The sequence below is a fragment of the Saccostrea cucullata genome, unplaced genomic scaffold (genome assembly GCF_032062105.1).
Source record: "Saccostrea cucullata isolate Sc308-1 unplaced genomic scaffold, CSIRO_AGI_Scuc_v1 ctg5811, whole genome shotgun sequence".
NCBI lineage: Eukaryota > Metazoa > Mollusca > Bivalvia > Ostreida > Ostreidae > Saccostrea > Saccostrea cuccullata.
The window spans coordinates 70458-95446 of record NW_026918135.1 but is presented as its reverse complement, the minus strand read 5'-3'; the positions used below and the strand labels follow the sequence as shown (position 1 = coordinate 95446).

Below are 24989 nucleotides of genomic sequence, written 5' to 3'. Positions count from 1 at the left end.
GACATGCTACCCCCAGGTTCCTGAACTTTTACTGGTTGATGTCACTGATAGCCAAGTTCATTCAATTATAGACTTGTCCAGTTTGTTTTTTAAAGAAGAAGTTTTTTTTAAAAACCCAACAAATTTTCACGTTTTCTTATATATAATATATTTCAATTTTCTCTTGAAAGGGGTTTTTGGTTTCCTATCTTTTTCTTTGCAGGTCTTGCTGGTTGTCAAGTGGCACATGTTTCGATAGACGATAGTAACTAGTAAACATGAACTTCCAGTCAGACTTGAGCAACAAAGATGAGACCTTGTGCAGCCTTAAATCTGCAATGCCAATAAGAGTAAAATTCGCTTTTCAACAGTAACAAAATTACAACCAATAAGAAGTTTTAAAACTGCAGTAAAACAAGTGCTCCTTAAGAGATTGTATAACACAATTAGCCAATGTGTTTGGATTAAGAAGACTTTTTTAAGTTTATAGTTTTATTAAAAAGTCACAGCAAAGGTATCAAACAAACAATGGTACATCAAAAAGTTCAATTATAAAGATCTCGGAGCCCAGATGGTGAAAGCTACTGATACTCAGTTTACACAACTTTTATAAGTGGGGAATTACAAATTTGGTCACAACAATTATTTAATATCTCTAATAATCACTTCATTAACACTGATATAGTCCGCCCCTCACGAAAGTTCTCTTCCCCATCTCCTTATAGGATACAGCAATGTCTTTAATTTATGTGGACAGCGGAGAACTTGCACATTCCTTAGTAAATTAGATCGGTGCATCATCCTCATAAGTCTGATTGGAAAGTATCAAAGTTGGTGCACAAAACATCATAAAAACAAATTGTCCGTTAAATGAAGACGTTCTTATTATAACCAATCTCGTAGAGTTTGTTAACAAGTTCATAATTAAGGGTATCAATGTTTGTTGTTCTATATATACACTGATAGTATCAATTATAAATTCTAACACAATCATTTTAATAAAACTAAAATTATACTGCACAAAATTAATATATAAATTAACATTATAAGTTGGGTGTTTCAAAGCCGGACCACAGGTTTGCATTTTGACCTTTAAATGGATGATATCCTTTCACATACAGTATAAAGAGTTGAAATTTTATCAGCATATTTATCTTTTTTTCAGACAAATATTACTAAATTATGAAGAGGACCTCATTGAAAAAAAAAAAAAACAGATAAAAAAGGCCAATGTAAACGAGGGGCTAGAGGGAGTGAATCTCACCCTGCATTCTCTCTACTCCAAAGAGTGAGGGTATATGTATAAAATAAATAGTCATTTATGAAGCTTTTTCTCCCGATTCTGTATTACTTATTAATGGAGTACTTGATGTGTTTTTGTGTGAAATATATATAATATATCCAGGGAGCAGTAACACCGCTGGGACATTGTGTGTGCCTGTGATTAGAAATATCTCTTCGTTATTTTATTATTAGATTTCTCATATCGTGGATATAAATATAACAAGTTCATCAGGTCAAATTGGCCCTCTGATATATTTTATAAAAAAAGTGAGTTTTGACTTTTATAAATTGATTCATACATTTTATTTTATGAAATAATTAAAATTTCATTCGAGATTTTTATGAACAGGTGTCATTTTAAGGTTTCGTCAAAGGTCAACATGTCTAAAAAATTATTTTTACAATTGCTCCAAAACTATGTGTGGTATGAAGTCAAAACGTTTACATTTTGTAAATATTTCTCTGATTAATAGATAGAAAGTATTACTTGATAACAAATATTTTTATAAAGATATTTTTTGAGAAAAATTGTATCAGAAAATGTGCATATTTTAAAAAAAAAATGCACCTGCTTTATTCTGTCCTTTTTGTGAAAACCAACATTGTAGAAATAATTTATGTTTATCATTGAAGGGCAAGTTGGACTTGAATGGTCTCTGAAAAACTTATTGAAAGCATGACATATATAAAGACAAGACCCCTATAGAATCCGCCATTTGCAGTGTACTTTCACTTTCAAGTCTTAACATTTGGACAAAATAAACAAGGAAAACAACTTTCCAGAGGCTATCCAAGTCCAACTTGCCCTTCATTGATAAACATATTTTGTTTCTGCAATGATGGTTTTCACTAAAAGCATAGAATTAATTAGATGTATTTTTTTGAAAATATATGCATTTTTAAGAAGAGTTTTTCTCAATTAATATTATTCCAAGTATTAGTTTTATCAACTGATACTTTCTATCTGTTAACCAATGAATAATTTATAAACTGTAAAAGTTTTAACTTTATACCTTACATAGTTTTGAGGCTATTGTAAAAATAAAATTTTGGACATGATGACCTTTGACGAAACCTTAAGCATTCTTATATCTTAGGAAAAAAAAGTAACACTTTGACCAGCTGAAAGCCATAAAGCTAAGAAGTTTTGTACATATTCACACATTTTCTGGCCATGTGAAATTCTGATTTATTTACTGATAATTAACATTTACGAAAAACCACGCAATTTGATAATGAACATCTTTTGAAGTCTACTTCATAGTAAAGATTTGTTTGTATAAAGATTTTTTCTTTATATATATATAGGGGTGCTTTGAACAAAATAAGGGGGCACTTTGAGCAAATTAAGGGGACGCTTTGACCAACATTTGGGGCAGTATTTATTTCTACAAAAATATGTTTAGGGAAGCTTTGACTAAGATCATTCATCAAGGGATGCTTTTTCCAATACTTTGGGTTCTTTGACTAACATCAGAGGACGCTTTAACTAAAATTATGGAACGCTTTGACCAGGACGTTTTCATTTGGGGGTGCTTTGACCAGCTCCCAATGTTAAGGTGACGATGGCACATTGGCACCTTGCTTTCTTTTAACTTTATAAGAAATACAAATGAATCTCTTCGCTTCAAACGTCTTCCTTAGAAGAAACAATGCAGTTTTCATTGATACAGTCTGTTCAATTTGATCCTTTTATTTTAGTTCCAAGGAGCACAGCAAACAAGCACAGCAAACAATGTTCATCCTAGAGGCAACAGAGAAAAGAATGAATTCTCAAGGAACGATATATGGAGTGACGACTGTGCTGGCTAGCACAACAAATTTTGCCAAGCGTCATGAACTGTACATAGCTGAAAGGCATGTTCAGAAGATCTTCAACATAAGACTTAAAACAGTGTTATTGAAGGGGTTTATCCTTAGGAAGGACTCCTCAATTAGGATTTCAGAGAATTCTATTGTATGTATTCAATACTCATTCTAAAAATTTGATAAGTGATAGAAAACCATAGTATTGGATGACTGTACAAGTATATTACTCAAAGGCAAATTGTATCCAAAGTACGATTTTTGTGGCCCAAGACCCATGGGAATCAATATCTGAAAGCCTGATTATTTCAAAAGTTAATATTTTCTTAGCATACCTGTTATTAACTAAAATACTTGTATTTATGTACCTGATACAGTGTTTGTCAAATTAAGCTGGACCTATGTCCAAAAAGTCTTTGTGTGAAATTTTCAAGACTTTGACATTTCCTTCCTGACAACTTGTTCTCAATTTTTAAGTATTAAAAACAATACCTTTGTATGCTTATTTTACACAAACAGTCTGAAATGCTAAAAATATATAATTTTCAGAAATTATTGTTCTAAAAAGTACCAAAAAATGCCAAATCACGTTCTAAATCAACTGGTATTTAATTTATATGACTTGTATCTTTAAAACGACAGGAAATTCATTCTAATCAATCCCGCATGAAATATTATAAAGGAGCACAAGTATCATCCCGTTTTTGTTGTGGTATTTTTTAAAATTCCGACATGAATAACAGGCAATATCTTAAAAAATCTTTGTGTGAAAATGTTGTAATTCATATTTTCTGAACGAAATGACCCCTCTCTTTATTCTAACAAAGAAGAAAGTATACCTTTATGATAAAATAATCGAGAAAAATGACGTTTACTTTTATTTTCGTACTCTTTTGTCATAAATATTGACCTTTCTGCACTTAAAAAATGGAAAGTAAGCACTGACAAACAGTTGAATAAACATTTACAAAAAAAGAGTATTTTGTCTTGATGAGAAATTATTTAAACAGATAAACTATATGGTCCCTGATCACTTTTGAAGACATTCCACCGATTTTTTGTAAGGGTACAAAAATCGGAGTGGCCAATGTATCCTAATGGACGATGACACGAATCAAGTCAGAGTCTTTCAAATTTTCTGTGGACATCTGTGATGATCGGTTTGAAAGATGTGATGGAAAATGTTCGTGTATTTATTTCACGCGAGACATGGTGCCAAGCAAGGATACATTGCGCAAAGAATTCGTGGTTGGGACGAACAGGATCGATATTTGATAGTTCAGAGTTGCGCATTCTTGAAAAAGGGAATGACCACCCTCTGAAAGGTGAGGGCCTTTCCATCTCTCGTTTCTTGATAATCTTTTTCTTTGTTTCCGCGACTAGTTATGCAACACTTTTAAATTAAAAAAAAATTCTTCTTTAGTTCCTATTTCCATTACTTCTATTGATTCCGAGACTTCTCTCACTACGGATTCACTGCCATCACCATCTTCTACTGATTATATTCCTGATTTTCTACTGATTATATTCCTAATTTTCTATCAAACATGAATTCCAGGAAATTGCTAATATTTACTTTCTATCATCAACATATATACAGAACAGCATTGTAAGATTTTATTTTCTTCCTATTTGTATGTTAACCCCCCTTTTTTCCCCAACTATTTTCACTCGTGTCTATTTTTTTTGAAGTGGATGAATCACGCCCCACTGATTCCCCCCCTCAGGATGGTAAGATTCGTTTAGCATTCTCATCTGTTGTGTTACTTTTAAAAAAAAAGAAGCAATTCCATAAATAACCCTATTTTTCCAATGACAGTTACACAGCAGAGACCACTTCCGTGAAGAGTTTTAAAAATATTAATTTTTTATCGATTTTCACTTTTCCATATATTTATCCATCTATCACTTATCTAGTATATATATAATCACAAAGTTTATTTTTTTCTCGGTGTTATACAATTACTACGGGAGCTGACCCTACCGTACACAATGGTGACCCAGATTCCACTGGGGTGGACGCTAAGGCATCAACTTGCAGTGCAGAGCCAGACTTTTACAGTGAAGGAAGCCTTCTAGAGGAGCAAGAAGCTATCTGTGTAGTAAAAACTTGCATTACATGAAATGGCCAGTGAAATAATCTTCATCCTAGTTATATAAAGTCTGTGGTAGGTGTATTGTATATAGTTGTCTAGTTTTACATTATGGCAAGAACTGCTGATCTATTATAAAAATATATATTACTTTGAATTAGTATGTCAATATCAGAAAAAACTGTGCCTGATGAGGTACAATCTGCAGAAGTTAAACCCCTTCTCAAAAAAAGGTGATTGATAAAAACCTTCAAATTATAGGCCTGTAAGTATTCTAATCATTGTTTCAAAGGTAATGGAAAAGGCAGTTTACACCCTGTTAGAATATTTCCTCGCTGAAATTAATTTACTTTATTAATTCCAATCAGGATTTAGAAGCTCTTATTCTACCGACAGTTTTTTTATTCACTTAATAGATCACTTAAAATCTAAAACAGCTAAAGGGTTTTTATACTGGAATGTTTTTTTTCAGATCCTCAGAAAGCTTGTGACACAGTAGATCATAGAATTTTAAGTGAAAAACTCCAGGTTATATTTATCCAAGTGAAAAAAGGTTGTAAATGTTAACAACACTTTTTAAGTGTCAATCAAATCTCATCTGGGGTACACTAAGGCAGTATCCTTGGACCTCTATTATTTCTATTATATGTAATGCTACCTTTACACTATGTTCCCGGCAGCCACGACAGCCCCGCTTGCCCAAACGTAGTGCGCCGTGAGATTTTGGTTATTTTTCAATCTGTATCCAAGTATTGACAAGTTATTTTGCGGTCGTCTGCGGTCTTCTACGGAATCCGTGATGGGCCCTAGGAAGAAGTTGCAATGAAGTGCCGGAGGCTCCACTGTGCACTACGGTTCTGCCACGTATGCCCCCAGGCCTCTTACGTTCTGATAGGTCCCCTCTCGTTTCTCGCGTTCTGATGAAGTTCTTATACGTTTTTCACGTTCTGTCAAGTCTTTCTACGTATAAAACATGGACGCCGGGAAATTATGGATCACGTTTATACCAGAGAAGGTTTCCTATTCAGAAACAATCACTGTATCATGACTCTTCAAAGATAAAACATCATGAATTCCCAAGACGAAGATTTTATTTTCGCGTGTTTGCTGGGTGCATACCTAAATTCACTTCGTCAAAATGAAGAGAACCTGTAGCAGTTACAGAGAGGGAAGGTAGGAGTGCAGCAACTAGGAATGAGACGAATAAGACGGATGAGAAGGCGGAGATCCATAATAAAACTTCTCTGCATTGTCCGGCTTTATATGCTCCCTTTCTGACCGCGTGCGCCGTGTCAGACCGTCGTAGAACGCAACGCACCGGAACCATGAACCGTAACATGCCGGGACGAACCGCTATTGAACGGGAGGAAACGGCTACCATACACCCTAGTTTGCCCTGAGGACCGTGATGAAATGCTAATTAAAATGAGAAAAATCAGCAGTTTTATTTTTTCAGAAATTCACAGGGCAAATTAATGCCGTTAGTGGACCTTGTTCTTTCACACAGAGGACTAATTTTGAATGTGATTTATATGTATTGTAGCACTTACAAAGGAACTGTTATATCTCCTGCTATTTTCCTGGATTGTGTTAACCCTTTTACTCTTATACCTATGCATGAGCATTAGGAAATAGTAAAAATCATGAAGACTTAATCATTGAAAAGTGTCTTTTGCTTCTCTCTGAGCACCGAGGACATAATTTATTCAACAGCCCACGTACACTTAAGCTACAGTGTGCATCCTTCATTTCTGTCACTTTATTTTGTTTAGGCTATTATGCGTTATTTAAAAACAATTGAAAAGAAGATAGGTACATTCAAGATGTAGTGAAATCTCTGCACCGCCTTTGATGTTACTCGAACACTGTCCCCTTATGTTTTATTTATCCATATACAGTATATCGTGACATTTTTTTAAATTGTTCACTTGTGACGAAGTAGTGTAATATTAATTACGTTTTTTTTCTTTAAAAGATTATTTTACTGTTAGATTTTTTTAAATTTCTGTTTAAGTGCTCGAGGGCAGAGGAGGTCATTCTTACAAAGGTGAAGTTGTATTATTTGGGGATTTACCCCCATCCTACCCAGGTAACTAGACCACTTCTATTGATTCAGAGCATTGATAAGATTCACTGTGCAGACACCACAACACTCAACAAAGCCAAAAAGGAATTCGAGACATACAAAACAAGGAAAAATGAGAAGTCGTTAGACAGTTTTTCTAACCCTACACTGTATTGAGAATTACACTCTTATTTTCCATTCGTCTATAGACAATGATTTTTCCATAAAGTAGGATTCTTCTCATATAATTTCTCGTATTTAAAATTGATGAAATTTTCAAAAAATTAAGAAGACAATTTAACTTAGTAAATTCACGAGATCTTGATACATGAAAGCTATTAAATGTTTCCTTTTTTAAAGTATTTCATTAAGTTACGGCATTTATAAAAGATTTAATGATATACAATGATATATAAATGATAAATGAAGCTGTCAACTCATTTATCCCTTGACCTGTCAAACCGTCGACCAGTCTACCTGTAGATCTGCTGGAAAAAATTTTATAATTTCAATTTTTCTTTATTCAACAACGTGCAGTAATTTGAATTTGGTATATTTTCATTTTTTTTGACATTTATTTAAAATAAAATTACCAAGTAAAAGTACAACAGCAGCGTTATCAAGTGAAATGGGTGTTTTGTCAAGAAATGATGAGAAAGAAGAGATTTAAAACAGTGAAAATTCAATGCACAGAAATGCTACCACTAAAAGGGGAATTTTTTTAAGGTTTAAAAGTAGATAATTGTGTGTGTGTGTGGGGGGGGGGGGGGCAACTAGGCTTTTAATTAACATTTCCTATAGTATAAGGTTGGGTTCCTGCTAGTCAGATGCAAAACAGCCCCTAGTTGCAAGGACCTGTTCAACTCTACAAGAAAGATCAGAACGAGGTCAAGCTGGACAACAGTACATTTTCTCTTGTTGACCCAGAGAATGATAAGGAAATCAAACCAACTTTGGCTGTTCATGTAATGAAGTCTTCTATCAAGGACCAGTGCGTATATGGAACCCATAGATTCAACAAGTTCTCAACATGGACTGCTCTTGTAAGAGCATTTGCCTTTTTACGGAACAGAGTGTGTGCCTTCAGACAGAGGAATGTTGGCAATAGTTCCCAATTATGTGTTGATTACAAGGCTGTTGAGACATTTCGGTTAGTTGAACAATGGATTATTGGGACAGTTCAAAGAGAAACATTTCCTGAGGAGTACTCATGTTTACTGGACAAAAAGACTCTACCTTGTAACAGCTCGTTACTTACTTTGGATCCGTTCCTTAATCAGCATGGTCTGATTTGTGTTGATGGCGTCTCAAAGATTCAGACTTGGGTAAACACGAGAAGTTTCCAGTGATTCTTCCACGCAAGCACCACATTAGTACCTTGCTAATACGACACTACCACGAACAAGTAAAACATCAGTTTATTAAATGTTTAGAATTGTGTGTAATTTCTTTTTTTTTTTAATTTCAGTATCGGATGCTTTCGGAGTGGGCATTGCGGCCCTGTGCCTATGTCTCTTGTTTCTCATCATTTGGATAAGGTGGTTAGTCATGAAACGCCTAGGATTCCAATGCAGGCCTCCTGTTGGAAGGCAACCAGATCGCCCCCTATGCAGACAATTCCGCAGGAGACGTGGTAATCCGGATCCAGAGGCCGCAGACATTGAAGACATCGAATACGAAAGACGTTACGAGCTACGTCCCAGGGATAAGTAAACAGTATGTAGTAATTATAATTTATGAGAGTATTCCTTAGGGGAAATACATATCAGTTTCACTTTTCTGCTAACAGATTTCACAAAACCGAATTAAATGTGTAAATTAATGATGATGGTTAAATTTTGTTTATACTCTTACTGGTGTATCACTTATTACTTAGCTTTTAATAAGATGTTAATTTTTTTTGCAGCTGAGGACTCTAAGAACTGCGCAACAATGTGGTCCAGAAAGGACAGTGATTTTTATCCATGAACAGCTAATGACACCGCGCAATGAAAATTAAAGTGGTCCAGAAAGGACAATTTTATTTATCCATATTAGTGTACTCAACGTAGTTTGAACTTTTTGAGGTTCTTCTCTGGAGTTGAAGAGTTCCACTAAATTAAAGGTCTGTGTGCAATAGTTTTAATGTCTATAAATGGATTTGTGCACCTCTTCTAAAACTATTTTAAATGAATTAAAATCTGGAATTTGTGTTTTATAATTTTTGTACATTTTTATTTGAATTATGCAAAAATTTTCAAAATTCGATATCTTTTCAAAACCTCTGGTAAGGCATGCTGATTTTGTCTATGAACATGTAATTATATTGTAAGTTTAAATTTGGAATACCTTTGAAATCTATCAGTAGGTAAGGTACGTTGCGTATGTCCTTAAAACAATATAGCATATTATCTTCATCAGCAGTCCTTTAGTGTATCAGGTATTACAAATGTAATAGTTTATTTAAAAACTGAGTTGAATTCTTCTTCATGTTCTGGTAATTGTTCTTTGTCAAATGTTTTCAAAAATATTTCTTGTCCAAGCTGTCCTTGACATGTTTCCATGTCTCACTTTCCCAATAATCGGGATGTGAAATAAACCCATGTGCTGCTTTTCTATCACTTGACATGTATATGGCTTAAAATTCTTTTCACCGATCTCACTGGGTATCTGACTAGTTTGGACACATACTTAGACGCACTTTGACCTGAAGTTTCCTCATCCAACTTAAGATCTTCTACAGATTCCTCGTCGCTAGCTGCTTCTATAATCTTTTTTTCTTTCTCTTTAGTTCTGCCTTCTTATTTCTCTATTCAACTACCAGACGTAGTGGATTTTATTTCTTAAATTCTGCTTTTTTTCATTAGTTTTAGGGTCTCTTCTTTCCTTCTAGATACAGATAAATTTGAGACTGAGTCTGACAGGTCAAGTTTCAGTCTTTTATTCTTGTTGAGAGCTTTCTGCAATACATATTTTCCCTATCAAAATCATCAGCACATCGTTGTATTTCTGTCTTGTAATGTCACAGAACTGACAAATAGTCTTGTTTGGGTCTTTGATATTCACTGAAAGCACTGCTGATTGACTTTCTAATACTCTGTAAAAATAAATGTCTTTGTCAGTTTCTTGTATGCAAAGAATGAAGTCTTCAATAACCTTCCAACTTCTGAATATAGGAGTTTTATATTTCTTACAGGTTTCTCCAAATTGAACAATTCCTTTTCACTAAGTTTGGTTTCACGTTTTGTCGACGTATGAGTATCTCCAGTCTTGTCTGTCGAAAGTTTCTCTGTTGAAGCCATAGTTCCGTGTTGTCACCAATCTCTACACTGTACTGTTTGGTACACAGTAAAGCATGGTGCCTATCAGAGAAATGACAAATAAAAAGGACAAATTTTATTTTAAGTATAATAAGCATGATGTGAATAGATAGTATGCCTAAATAAACCGGTTTATATAAGGAATAACATTCACTCTCTGAAAAATATATTTAACTTAGTAAGATTTCAAACATGTGAGCACGAGAAAACTTTGCGGTCTTCATAAAGTACCAAGGCAAACTATTTTACAAGATAAATAATAAATAGCAAGATGTTTATCCATAAGAAAGATATGGGTCAGACACGAATTATAAAATTTTTCTTCCAGTGAATTTAAACTTATACCCAAATGACCTTGGATCAAGATCATGACAAACCCATGGGTCATGAGCAATCTTTGTGTGAAATGAGAACCTTCCAAGTTTATCCATAAGAAAGATATGGGCCAGACACGAATTATGATTTTTTTCTTCCAATGATCTTGAAGTAACCCAACTTCGTTTGCGGGGGGCATAACAATTGTGTTTATTTTCAGTTCCTCAACCCTAAGCAGTCCAAAATGAATGGTTTGTATTAATTTTGATTACAAATGTATGGACAGGGAGACACTAAGTGACCTTAAAATTCACTTACGCTAAAAAGTTTGGAGCTTTAAAGTATTTAAGTGGAAGAAAACCAGTGCAATTTTGATTTTCTTTACTTTTACTGTGGTGAAAGAGCTTGAATTCAAAGAAACGTCTCCTCTCCATTGAGCGACATGTAAGTTGCTTATACATGTAGTTACAACTGTATCTGTTTATGGCATCTCATTTTTGGCAGTCTTCCCCCACTATTTTCACGATCTTGCTGGTCAACCTTCATTTTCTTCTGTTTGTTGATTAAAAAATCAGTTAGGTCATTTAACATATAACATTAATTGAAAAATGCTGCAAAAGTGTGTAAGCCTATGTCGACCAAAGAATAAAAACCTTGTTGAAGTCAAGCAGACCAGAAGGTAGCAATGCCAAAGGTATAAGTGGCGCTGCGCGGGCGTGATTTTGTAAACACAAAGAATTTCGACCCCGATGCACATCATGATATATTACGGATCTTGACACCTTCCCTGCCTTCTTTGATGTTTTGATTGGTGGATATTCTCAAAGTTATGACCTTGAACTAAGTTTATTTTAACATTTTACCGGGAAAATCTCAAGAGGCATTGTTAGTAAGCGCAATTGAATTTTGGTTAACTGCCCTTTTCAGCTTTAACGATCGAATACGCGAAAAAAAGTGGTGATATTCCATAAGTTTATTGTGTAAGTTATGGTCAAGGATCGCTTATTTGAAGAAACTCCTGTTTTCCTCTATGTTGACTGTGTATATGTTGTTTTCAAGGATGGCAACTTTACAATGGATGCTGGTCTTGATTTAACAACTGATGTTGACTCTTTGCTGTAGGATTTCTCCAAGGTTTTTGGTTCTTTCGACGTGGGCTTTGGCTTGGTGGTAGACTTTACTTTTGTTTCCTGTGCTTCATTCGTCTTTGAGGTTGTCTCCCCACTACCTTCTGATGTCCCAGGAACAGGCTCGTTTAAATCCAGCACTGAGTCATCAACAGCGTTCATCCGGACAACTTGCAGAGATGGATCAGTAGTCAATCTGATGTCGCGCGAAGTTACGGCAGCATCAGATGGTTTTGTTTACCGATGAGGCTTCACCAGCTTCTGTCGGGTTAAGGAGGGTACGTTTTCCTCAATCCATGAGTCCGGCAAATCGCATTGGCAGTTTAACCTCATCTCATGAATCCAGTGTTTGAACCCCAATGTCTTGGCAACCTTGTATTGGAGGACTGATCCTTTCTTCAAGTTATCATTACTCTGTGTAACTAGATTCATGTATAAACATTTAGGCTCCACCATGATGTGGTTATCACAAAGGCGGCAGACACAGTCCATTACACTCTCGTCTGGCTTTCTAAGACCTTCAAACTTATTGGCCTTAGGTCGCTGTCTTGAGTTTCCTGCTTCATTCCTGGCCCTCTTTGTCTCTTCTCTGTCAGACAGGGCTAAAATAAAAAAAGTCAGTAGAACAGTGGAGTGGATGTGGTCCTTTGCCTCTCCTCCTTTGCCCTCTCCCGTTCCTCCCTGTGTATCCGTGACCGTGGCCTATTGAACTCTCCTGGACTCACGAACTTGTCGTTATGCACCACTTTCTTCCTGACACTAGTTTCTTTGGAGGTATGATGGTGTTTTCTTCTGAGATGACGCCGGACTTCGGACATTTTCATGTCCTTAAGTCCACAGAGGGGACAGTGATGTAAGGTTACGAATCTGCGATGGTATAGGTGAAAATGACTCCAATAGCTCCCAAGTGGGTTAAACCAATGATCTCCAGAGGGACATCCTACAATAGGACAAACCATGTTCCCCTCCGGTCACTCCTCACCCATCTCCTCCTCCTGGAACTCAGTCATCTCGTCATCGTTGGGATGGATATCTAAGATATATTCCATGTCTAAAATATTAAGGATATCATTAAAGTTATAATAAAACAACTAAATTTTTATTTTAGTAAATTTATATTTTAAGTTTCTTAGTGACTCCATAATCTGAAATCAAATTTTGAAAATCACATCTTAATGAAAGATTGTAATATCTAAAGTCTGTTATATGGGATAAGTCAGACATATCAATAATTACTATCGTGCAATCTCAATGCACTTCTCAAAACACGCACTTGTTTGTATGTAGAGTCCTCCACTAATATTACTCCTAGCAATTACAAGTCTGAATTAATGGTTTTGAATTCCAACACAATAAAGGGAGATAACTCAAACATGTTCATCTACGGAATTGTAACAAAATGGTCACAATTTCTCTCAATGAATCATTATTTATTTTATTGATTTAGGAAAAGTCTAAAATGATGTGAAAAAAATAACAGTTAAGAACCGTTTGACTTCTAGATAACTAATAAAATGAAACATCTCTCATCGACCGTATCCAATAAAGTAAAAACAGCAATAATATGAAGAATTTCAGAATGGAGACTTAGAAAACACTTAAACTTTTATACTGTTGTTTTAGAGAAAAAAAATACCTCAACATAAAAAAGAATGGAAACATATTCATTAAGTGCTATCCATACAAAAATGACATGTCATTTTAAAATATATATATATATATGTACAAGGGGTTTATTGGTTCAAGGAGAATAGATATCCCTTGGTTTAATTCGACGGCCAACTCTTGATCTTTTATATTCAGGACTGGGTTCTGGAATAAAATCAGCTAAAAATGACTCCTCTTCACTCAAGAGTTTATTATCTACAGGGTCAGGGGTAACTTCTTGAGAAATTGATTCTTCAAGGGGAGTAACTACTGGTATCCAACTAGGTGGGGGAGAAATACCTTCATAAGGTTTTAGGTGGTCTACATGGACTACAATACATGAACTTTCAGGTGTTTTCTGTATTCTGTAAGTCACCTCTGTGAGTTTGTTAATTACTTTGTAGGGTCCTATCCAACCTAAAGCTAACTTAGCTCCTGCTGTAGGAGGATACCATCTCCACACATAATCACCCTGTGAAAAATGTCTAGGTTTAACTTCTTTTGTTTTACAGCGGCTCGCTTCAGATTTTCATTAACAAAGTCATGAGTTTCAGAAAGAACATTTCTCAACCATTCCACATATTCAACTGGGCAAGTGGGATTTGGGGTTTCTTGAGGGTTACCTAATATAAGATCAATAGGACTATAAATTTCATGACCAAACATGAGCAAGTTAGGTGAACAACCAGTACTCTCTTGAACTGTAGCCAATTGTTCCTATTCTTATTTGCATAACTGGCTAACATTTGTTGCAACGTTCACATAGATATATGTAATGAATTCCTACAAGAAGGTATGGTCAACATGCTCATGTATGCACGTGTGTGCACGTGAAATGGGAACATTGTAAAATCAAAAATACATTTGAATTAGTGTTTTTTTTAATATACTTTTGAATTAAATACTTTAATATTTAGCATATCAAAATATTTAGATTGTGAAGACAATATGATATGGTCATTACACACATGCATTCACATGCGCACGCGTGCAATGCTAAAATTTGAATGAACTTGGCGTTGTCAAAGTCTCAAATGCATAGATTTTAATGAAGCTTACAGGGGATATGGCACCAAAAGGGAGTTGGGGAGCGTTTGGGGAACATCTGTAACGGTCCCCGTTACAATTAGCACTAGTTATGTTTTGCGTTCAATAAAATAGTTATTTCTTTGTATGGTAGCCCAAGTTTATGATAATATTCAATGGTGGATTTTAAATCAACAACAAAGTATAAAAACAAGCGAGATTCATGAACTATTTATAGTCAAACCAAGATATGGGTAATTGTTACATTATAATATACTGTATTATATCTTTCATTGTTCAAATTAATCAGAGGTACATATACATTAATGTAACTTTACTATATGAAAAGACAAAATTGGCACATGCTGGACTAGGTTGCTCAAAACACTGGTTAAATTTGTCCACTGGATAAGTTAGCCGTTGGTTAAATTCGATATCCACTGGCCAACTAACCACTGGTCAAATATTTGTTGCTCAAAGTACATTTGATGGGGTGGTTAACTTACCAGTGGATAAGTGTTTTAACCATTGGTTAGTATCCCACAATGCATTACATTTGTCCGTCTGTCAGCTCAATAATGGCTGCCTCAAACAAAAGGCCAATGTCTGAGAATTTTTCGGTCGATGACGTTTTATTTTGAATTGATGAAGTGGAAAAAACATCAAAGTTATCAAATCAAAACAAACTAATCAAATAACGAATGCCAAAAAACCCGAAGTATGGAAAAAATCACTGATGCTGTAAATTCTAGAGGAGGGGTGTGTAGGTCAGTGGACCAAGTCAAAGAAAAATACAGGAAGGTTTGTTCCAAGGCGAAAGGCGACATAATATCCCAGAAAACATACAGAGCCAAGACAGGAGGAGGCCCGCCTGGCCCTAGTATTGATGCTGTCTCACAAAAGATTCTCTAAATACATGATGACTCCCAAAATTTCGTCGGTATCGAAGGAGGGTTGGAAGTCGGGGGTCTCGCAATTAAAGGAAAGAAACTAAGTATTTTTTTCTGTTGTTACTCGTCTTACGCAAGAAATTTCGAAAGCATTCAGCAATTGTTTACCTTGTTTACTTTCGAATCATTCAGATTTATCGGCATCTTTTTCTTAGATTGCAAATTTACAATTCCGATGACATAAGCTGAATTCATTAAAACAAACATGTAAACCCATGATATTACCATCGCAAGCATCGTTATCGGCCGCAGCAGCGGCCGATCTATTTGTGGTTGTGTTAGAAAGTGCACATGGGGAAATGAGATGTTATTATTTTTATAAGTACAGTAAAATAGTTCTTGAGTGATAAAATGTATAAAATCATGAGTAAAATATTTTAAAAACTTGCTCTGAATTTAGTTTTAAACGTGTTATAATGTTTCAATTACATTTTCATTGTGCATCAGATAATTGAAGACTTTTTGTTAAATAAAAAGAGTTTATAATAGGTACTCCCTGTCCAGGGAGTGTGTAAGATGCGAAAAGAAATCGTCGTGATTTTCCGGATAAGAACGGGGTGATAAAAGTGCATGGTGAATAAAAATTGAAAATTGTTCAACAAATTAAAAATTGTTTTGCTGCGAATGACACAAGGATGACTATTTTTCTACATTTTGAACCGCACCATGCGGCATAGCCTACTCTGCAGAAATAATAGGCAAAGATCCAGAGTATCAGCAGTGGTTTATATCTTTATTTTTAAGCCAATAATTTCATACCATTAATCATTGACTTTATAGCATCAATGAATCCAACTGATGAGCAAATGCAATAAAATTTTCATTAATTTTTTTTAATTAAGTATTTTGCTTTGAACAGTGTTGAAGACAGCCTGAAATAAAAATTATCAAGTTCTGGTGCCATATCATGTATATCTAGACAAGTTCTTTCCTCGCATGGATGCTTCTATAAAATTGTGAAAGTTTTTTTTTGAAATGCTACATGTATATTTTGTCAGCGGCCGATTTGATGATTTGCATCAATTTTACTTGTTAAATACATGTGTACCTGTTTATTGTTGTCTACTTTTAATCGTTTGCCGTCTGCATTGCACATTTCATTTACTGCGATGTGAAGATCAAAACCCATTCGGTTCGCCTCTAGAGCATTTCGCTCCAAGTTAAACTGGACTACAATAATATTGATACGAGTGTAGTCCAACATTTTACATACACACGATGAGGAATATTATTGATACCTGTATATTATCACATAAATGTAAACACGAAGTAAAAGGAAAATTATTAAATATAAAATACAATGTTTTTTTAATATAAATAAAATAAGGTTTATATTTTTGTCCTCTCACATGTATTCATTATACATTATAATAATAAATATGTGGACAACTGTGATGAAAGCGCTTAAAATCGCCTTGGCGTAATAATGTACCCTCTAGTTTCTAGCTAACACTTGATTGTTATCAAAAAAAGTTAACACATCATTTTTGTCAGGGACTTGAACACACTCTTTGGAATTATCACTGATCCCATTGACAATTGTACCGTAAGAACCAGCAGGGCCACATGCTGAATTCAACGCACAGACATTTTTGTTTGTAGAGAAATGATATGACATCAAATTTTTACCAAAAGAAAACGGCAAAACAACATTCCTCTTCAATAAACTGTACATATGTTCAATGGCAAAAGCCTAAAATATAAAATAACTCGCAGACAGGTTATGTATTTCGCAACCCATAAGTGTGGAAAGTATTGTCAATAATATATAATTCCTGTTCTTCACCCACTGCACAACGTTCTACTGTTTGTAAAAAAAAAAAATGAAGTCTTTGTACTGTTTTTGAACAACAATACAGTCTTTGTGCATCTCCTGGATTTGACTTTGAATTATACATTTTGTTAATTTTTCCAAGTTCCCTTTTGAAATTTTATTGTTATTTATCAAATCGATAACTTCGTTCACTTTTTCCTTTGTATCTCTCTCAACACCCTCATTCATTTTCTGCATAATCTGCACAAGCAGTGCAGAGATATAATGCTCTTGATGAAAAATAACCTGCACTACAAAGAGCCCCAATAACACATTTCTTAAATTTTTTCGTTGAAATTTTGTAAACAACTGTACCTGGTTTCTCTGAGTTTTTATCATGCAATTTGCAGCTGCATATGTATTTTGGTGGCATTTTTTCTACAATAAAATCATTTAATTTTACTACGAGTTTATATGTCAAACTATCTAGAGGATTGTATTTAGATAGTATAAGCGATAATTCGTATTTAAATTCTTACTCCAACTGCGCTCCATACAAATAACATCATTTTCGGATCTGATCATGCTCTACTTATGAACAATTTCTTAAACGAGGTGAACTATTGACAAGCAAGTTGATGAAAGAAGAATATCAACAGTCTCGTTTAAAGTCATCATTTCGTAAATTCTATGGTCGATACAATGACCTTGTCAGCAAATACAATTTATCATTGAATGAAACGCTGACTGACGTTTTTCATACCAATTGTTAGTCCATTATTTATACACTGAATTGAACAAGGATTTTTTTCCGTTATTTCCTGATTATGACAAAGAGCACACGGCGGGTGTGACCGGTCGGCAGGGGATGCTCACTCCTCCATGGCACCTGATCCCACCTCTGATATTTCGGAGGTCCGTGTTTGCTCTGCTCTTATTTTGTATACTAGTTTAATGGACGTTGAGATTGAATACTGTTCGTTATTTCCATATCCTTCTTTTAACCGTTTCGCTTCATCATTTCCTTACCACATTCAATTTCCGGGTTGCACTGCAGGCATCTTTCAAACAAGAGGTGGAAGCCGGGCAAATCTGGTGGCTTCACTTTTATCTCAGAGGACACTCAGAAACATATGGTTGTCGGCTTCATTGCACGAAATCCTTCATTAATACTGACGATTACAGGTTGTCGCAGCACTTTTATATCATGTTTTTCATATGTGAGATTCATTTACTTTCCCGCCCCCGTGACCCACACAGTTTTTTCATGCGACTACTTTTATTTCATTTTTATTTTATTAAAAACATATCAGGTAGGTAAATAAAGCTACTTCTGGTAGGTTTAAATACCTAAGTAGGTAAATCTAGCTACGTAGCTTAATGTAGTGATTGTACTGGACCTGGTGAAGTCAAATCGAAAGTACTTTTAGTGACAAATTGGGATTATGAAAAAGAAATTCTTTATATGTAATCAATAATAATGCACACTAATTAAAATGGATTTTATGATTTCTTTGACTGTCATGCCACAGGAAAACACGTAGGTATCTGAAAATACTTAACAGTTTTATTTCACGCATAATCGATCCACCCAAAATCTCAGGCGGAATAAGCTTCTTAGAAAATGGGGCTCTCAGATGCAAGAGTCCGCGGTATATGATGGAAAATAAGATGTATTTTTCTGCTTAAAGATTATTTTCTTTATGGTCATTAAAAATTTGCAGAAATGTGTCGCATTCATAACACAGCAAGACGTAAAAGAACATATTGTGCAAGTGGTGATTCTGCTCAAAATGAAGCTGAGCGACCTAATAATGAAATAGGTATTTACATTACGAATGGATCAGATTACATTAAAAATGACCTCTTTAGCTTTTTGTTTCCACAGTCATTAAAATATTTACTTGCTTAATTGTCAGATGTCTATGTAGATGGAGCAACCCTTAAGTGGGATCATCACAAACCTTTTGATGGACTATCTTATGGTGAAATTCAAAATCACTTGATCTGGAAATGAGGAAAGAAAAATCCTTGAAAAGAATGCCTTGGATGTTGCAAATCAAGTTTGTGTAAGCATTCATATAGACTTAGCAAATGACCCAGCTGGAGATTGTTATAAATTTTCTCAAGAGTTCCTTTCAACTATCACGCGGAAGATTTTTAAGTCCATTTAAACTGTGTTATAACAGTTGTGAGGTTTGTGCAATCAAGTATTGTAATTGTAAACCTCAAAAAGTAAAGGACTTGATCGTTTAATTGCCAGAGTTTTGAAAGATGCTGCCCCTATTATTAAAATTTATATTACTTTAAATTAGTATGTCAATATCAGAAGAAACTGTGCCTGATGAGGTACAATCTGCAGAAGTTAAACCCCTTCTCAAAAAAAGGTGATTGATAAAAACCTTCAAATTATAGGCCTGTAAGTATTCTAATCATTGTTTCAAAGGTAATGGAAAAAGCAGTTTACACCCTGTTAGAATATTTCCTCGCTGAAATTAATTTACTTTATTAATTCCAATCCGGATTAAGAAGCTCTTATTCTACCGGCAGTTCTTTTATTCACTTTATAGATCACTTAAAATCTAAAACAGCTAAAGGGGCAGTCAATTTTGTTTTTAAAACATCTAAGGAAATTGTTGTGGATAAGGTACATTTTCAACTTATTATATTAAAATGACTTTGAAATAGGGTTGCACTATATTTACAAATATTTGCTTTATTCTCATAAGGTATTAACAAAATACGAAAGATTTCTTATATAAATATATTTAATATAGAAAGGATATTTTGCAATCTTAAGAATTTTATAAAATGAAACAAACGTGTGAAATTAAAATTTGTTTAGGATTATTATACAAGTATAACTACCAGGTATTCAAAAGATTTTTGTCAGACATGGATGGAAGAGGACACGTTGAAAGGAACGATGGGTACAAATCAAGAAAAAGAAGTGACAGATACGGTAAAAACGTTGAAAAAAAATATAAAGTTTACATTCAAAATTTTATAACATGAAACAAACATGTGAAACTAAAATGTATTTGGGTTTGTTATACAAGTATATCGACCAAGTTTTTTTTTAACTTTAAAATTTTTTGATCAAAGATGGAAGAGGGCGTGTGGAAAGGAACGATGGGCAAGATCAAGAAAAAGAATTGACAGATACGGTAAAAACATAAAAAATGAAGTTTACATTTAGCCTTTTATAAAATGAGACAAACGTGTGAAATTAAAATATATTTGGGTTTTTTTATACAAGTATATATTACATAATTCTGATAACGCTCAATCTCGGTTTGGATAGCATTGCAAACATTGGCCTTGGTTTCACCTGTGCACACAACATCATCAAACTAATCCTCCATATCAATGAATTTTGGCTTCTTAGCTGGTGGTTCAGGTACACAAGATTCTGTCATAGGGGGGACCTCAGGCTGAATTTCCTCTGACTCGCTTGTTGACGGGAGGGATGGCAAAGGAGGCACAGAAGGCACATCATTTTCCTTTTCTTTCTTCACCCGGACCTCAGGAAGATCACCGCCCTTTTCTTCTATCATTTCATTCAGTTTCTTAAATGCCACATCTCGCATTTCATTCAAGAAGGTAAGGTCCTTCGTTCAGAATGCAAGCTACAAGAGCTATCCTTTCTGGCTCTGTTCACCCCTTTCATTTCGGATTTGCTGTTTCACTCTTTTAATGGTTGGGCTGTCATCATTTCCTTCTTCACTTGCTCGAGTTAGCTTTACTACAAGTGGTAGGATCTTGTGCAGAGTTGGAATGTTCTCACCACACACAATTGTAGTCGCTTTGTCAAACGGATCAAGTACGGTCACAAGATCTTCGACAACAGCCTGTTCATCAAATGTTAGAAGACAGTTTCTCAGGGTAGAGCTGGCTGATTTCGTTATTGTTGGATCGTTAGCCACTGCACTTACAGCTGGGATCTGCTCTAAAATTCGTTTGAGCTTGAATTCCAACGTGTAACCACATCCAAGAGAAGATCGGCCATGCTGGTGGATTGGTGAAAGAACGTCACCAGCTTCCGGATCTTTCCCAAAATTCGCACAACATCGGGAAATTTTAGGACGTTCTTAACTACTAGGTTGATGCAGTGCCCATAGCAACCAAATCTTGTCCATTCCAGCAATTCATAAGCTTTCTGTTCATTGGCAGCATTGTCAGTTACAGCTATGGGCACTGGCAATCCCCACCTTTGTTTTGTTCCATGAGTTCCTTTGAAATGTTTTCACTCGTATGACTTCCATCAGATTTAATTGTTCCTAAAACAGCATGCTTTAGCATCCACGCATCATCAATAAAGTGGACCGTTGTGGTGAAATACGACTTTGTACTGATGCTGGTCCAAGAATCGTGGGTAATAGCAACATCATCAGCCCGTTTCAGATCTTTCTCTATCTTCAACTGTATTTCTTCTTTTTTGACGTTCAGACCTTTTAGGATTGCAGCTCTGGTTGGAACCTTCTACCTGTAATATTGATTAAATGAAATTAATATGAATTATAGCCTATAAACGATACATGTAGTCATGTACACCAAATATTTTAAAACAACAATGATAAGACATGGCAACTATTTCAGCTGTACAATGACCAAGTAAATATTTCAGCTAAACACTAACAGAGGTACAACCAAGACATTGTATTTCATCTCGTGAAAAAAATACGTACATGTAGTAGCAAATACAAAAACCCTCAGCTATATAGTGATACAGTATTAGTTACATACTAAATTCCACTGATGCAACTAATATCTTAGCTAACTTGTAACTAATTCAAGCTTCTTTTTCTGGTCCGTTATAAAAAAAAAATAAGAGAAATATTATCATATTTACCTGGCATCAAGTAGATGGACAAATTCCCTGAAGAAATTATTCTCCACTAAACTAACAGGCAGAACTTTGCCAAGAATGAGTTTATACAGAGCAATGTCTATCTTGTGTTGCTGTTGTTCTGACATTTTTCCCAACTTGGATGGACCGCTAGGACCAGCATTTACAAAGTATGTCAGTGAAGTCTGTTTCGTTGCTTTAGCACTAGCTGCGTTACTCGATTCGGACGACTCTAATTCATCTCCATGTTCCGTTTTAATATGAGCCATGAAGTTGGACGTGTTCCCTGAATAGAAAGAGCAAGGTCATAATATTGTGGAACTTGGAAGGCAGTAAAATTTTAGCTTCCAAGTAAAGACTTTTCAGCGTTTTCTTTTAATTTAAATGTAAAAAAAATTGCCAACTGGCAGGTTCACAGCTAATACACATATATGTATTGTTTATGATAGTATCTTTAATAGCTTTTGATACATTTTCTATATATCACTGCTATCAATGGTACTGGTCCTCCAGTACTTATTGGACACCAGCAGTTATTGGACACAATATAAATGTATGGGGTTTTGTTATTCGCTGATTGAAGTGTTGTTCTCAAGGGGGAAAGGGGCATGGTAGTCACTTGCAAAATACAAAGAAAGAAATTGACATTACCTAGGATATTGATAGTAGTGTTTGGAAATCAATTTTTAACCTCTCAAATGTCATCTTTTTTCCTGTAAAAATCAGGTGTCCGATAATTACAGGTCCGCTCTTCAAAATTTGAATGAATTTCGGTACGTTTTCTGGTGATCTTTAAACATTTTTTTAAGCAAAAATCATAAAATATTTTAATATATTTGTTTTGCTCTTGAGTTAACCTCTGGCGAAATGTAATTTTTCAAATTTAATTGTACAACACTGCTTAGAAATTCTGAAAAACGCACGATTTCTGTCCGATAATTACTGGAGGACCAAGGTAAAGCGTTTTCCCAAACTTCTTACCAAGGACGACAGAAATAGTACCTTTATTGGCGTACGTACGCCTGCACAGCCTGCAAACGGCTCTAGCCATATCCAAATTTTGTTTTGTCGGTGGACCGGCTGCCCTCCTGTAAAATCCGAAATACTTCCATACCTCCGACTTCGATTTATTGCCGGGGTATGGAAGTATTTCTCGCTGGTCCGAGTGGTCGTCGTTGTCACAGGGCGCCGCCATCTTTGCGTCTATTCGTGTCAACAACAGTTCGTTCTTGGAAAACTCGTACGTTTAGTCGTTTATGGGTTTTACCCAATCTCGGGTTTTACCGATTAATCGAAATTTCGATCCGATTAATCGAAATCGGTAGGGTTTCAGCGATAGATTCGACGACGTCGGCGATAATCGAAACACCACTAGCAATAGGTCACCTAAGTTTACTCAGGTGACCTAAAAAGTCATACCTTCAACTTTGCAAGAAAACTTAAGAAAGTTGCAGTTAATTTTTTTGTTTATTATTTTTGCGGAAAATGAGCTGAAGTATCTCTTTAAGACATATTTCTAAAGGAAGATATCTTTTACATATAATAACTTAAAGATAATAAAACACGTACCTTAAGGTAGATCGCGGGTTTACTGTCTGCCTGAAAACATACTCTGAAAATTTGTCTGCTAAATCCTCTCGTTTCGAATTTTCCTATCTTAAAGTTTTTTTGAGATTCATGTGCGTGGTTATATTGCTATCGTATTTCAAAGGCACTAATATTGATGAGAACAGGTGACGCTATTACAATGAAATATATAGTAAAATGCGCCTTTCTTGCCGTAAACGCATTTTAAAACCATGCTCATAGTATGAAAACGGCGCAGACGAATTTTATATTACTCAACACGATGAATGTGAGATAAATTTAGAATCGATCTATCAAAAAAAATTAATATGTGTTCTCGCTCATTTTCTCTCAAAAAAAACTTACAAGTTTTACAAATTTGTAACAAACGTATATATTTTCATTAAGACGTTATATAACGTTATTACGACGTCATTATTTTTGTACGTCTCAGAATCACATTGTAATCAACAATTCACACCAAAAAACATGTATAATCCGTATTTCCAATTTTTTATCGATTGACCTTGTCATAATCCATTAACCTTAATTGTCACACTTTTTTCAATGGAACAGAGTCATGGTATTTGTTTTCTTGACAAAATCAAGCAGTGCTGAAAAGTTAAAACAAATCTTCAAATATATGAGCACAAAAACTTCTAATCGGATTTAAGAGCATTTGTAAACCTTTTTTACATATTTGTTATCTTAAGTTAAATGTGCCATGGTTTTAAATCAAAATGTTACAATTAATAAAATAAAAATATACTGTAGATCAGTAAATTAATTTTCGCGAGCACATCATCTGCACAATGAAGTTCTCATCAAAAATAAAAAATTATTTACAGTGTATGAATCTCAACCTGCATTAATGAAGAAACGTACATGTAGACAATCATACTTCATAAAATGAAATTATTTTGTCTATAACTGTATTTACAGACTTTAGTTTTCCCTTCAACACTTCGTAAAGTCCATCTCTTCCGCCTCTCTGAAGCGCCAATTTCAAATGATTCCCCTGAAAGCCATTACCTGCCAAAGTAGAACTTTGCCCCTTTGTAAGCACCTTTGCAGTTATCATTTCATGAAAACTTCCTATGTTTTTGTTCTTATTTGATAGCTTTTCGTTGTTCGCGATGACATAATCGGTAGAGAAGATTGACTCAGAGAGTGAGTCCTTCGCTTTTGCAGTTTTTTTCAGCAAGATTTTCAACGCAGAAACATCATTTT

At 34.9% G+C, this 24989-nt stretch overlaps 1 protein-coding gene across 1 annotated transcript; it reads right to left on the bottom strand.

The window, feature by feature from the left end:
* Nucleotides 1–21389: 21389 nt before the first annotated feature.
* On the bottom strand, nucleotides 21390–23496 carry LOC134254227 (E3 SUMO-protein ligase ZBED1-like). Its single transcript, XM_062736807.1, has 3 exons — nucleotides 23196–23496; nucleotides 22197–22479; nucleotides 21390–21830 (listed from the first exon to the last, which is right to left on the bottom strand). The coding sequence occupies exons 1-3, from the start codon at nucleotides 23386–23388 to the stop codon at nucleotides 21827–21829; spliced, it is 480 nt and encodes a 159-aa protein (XP_062592791.1). The 5' UTR covers nucleotides 23389–23496; the 3' UTR covers nucleotides 21390–21826.
* Between the last annotated feature and the right edge of the window lie 1493 nt (nucleotides 23497–24989).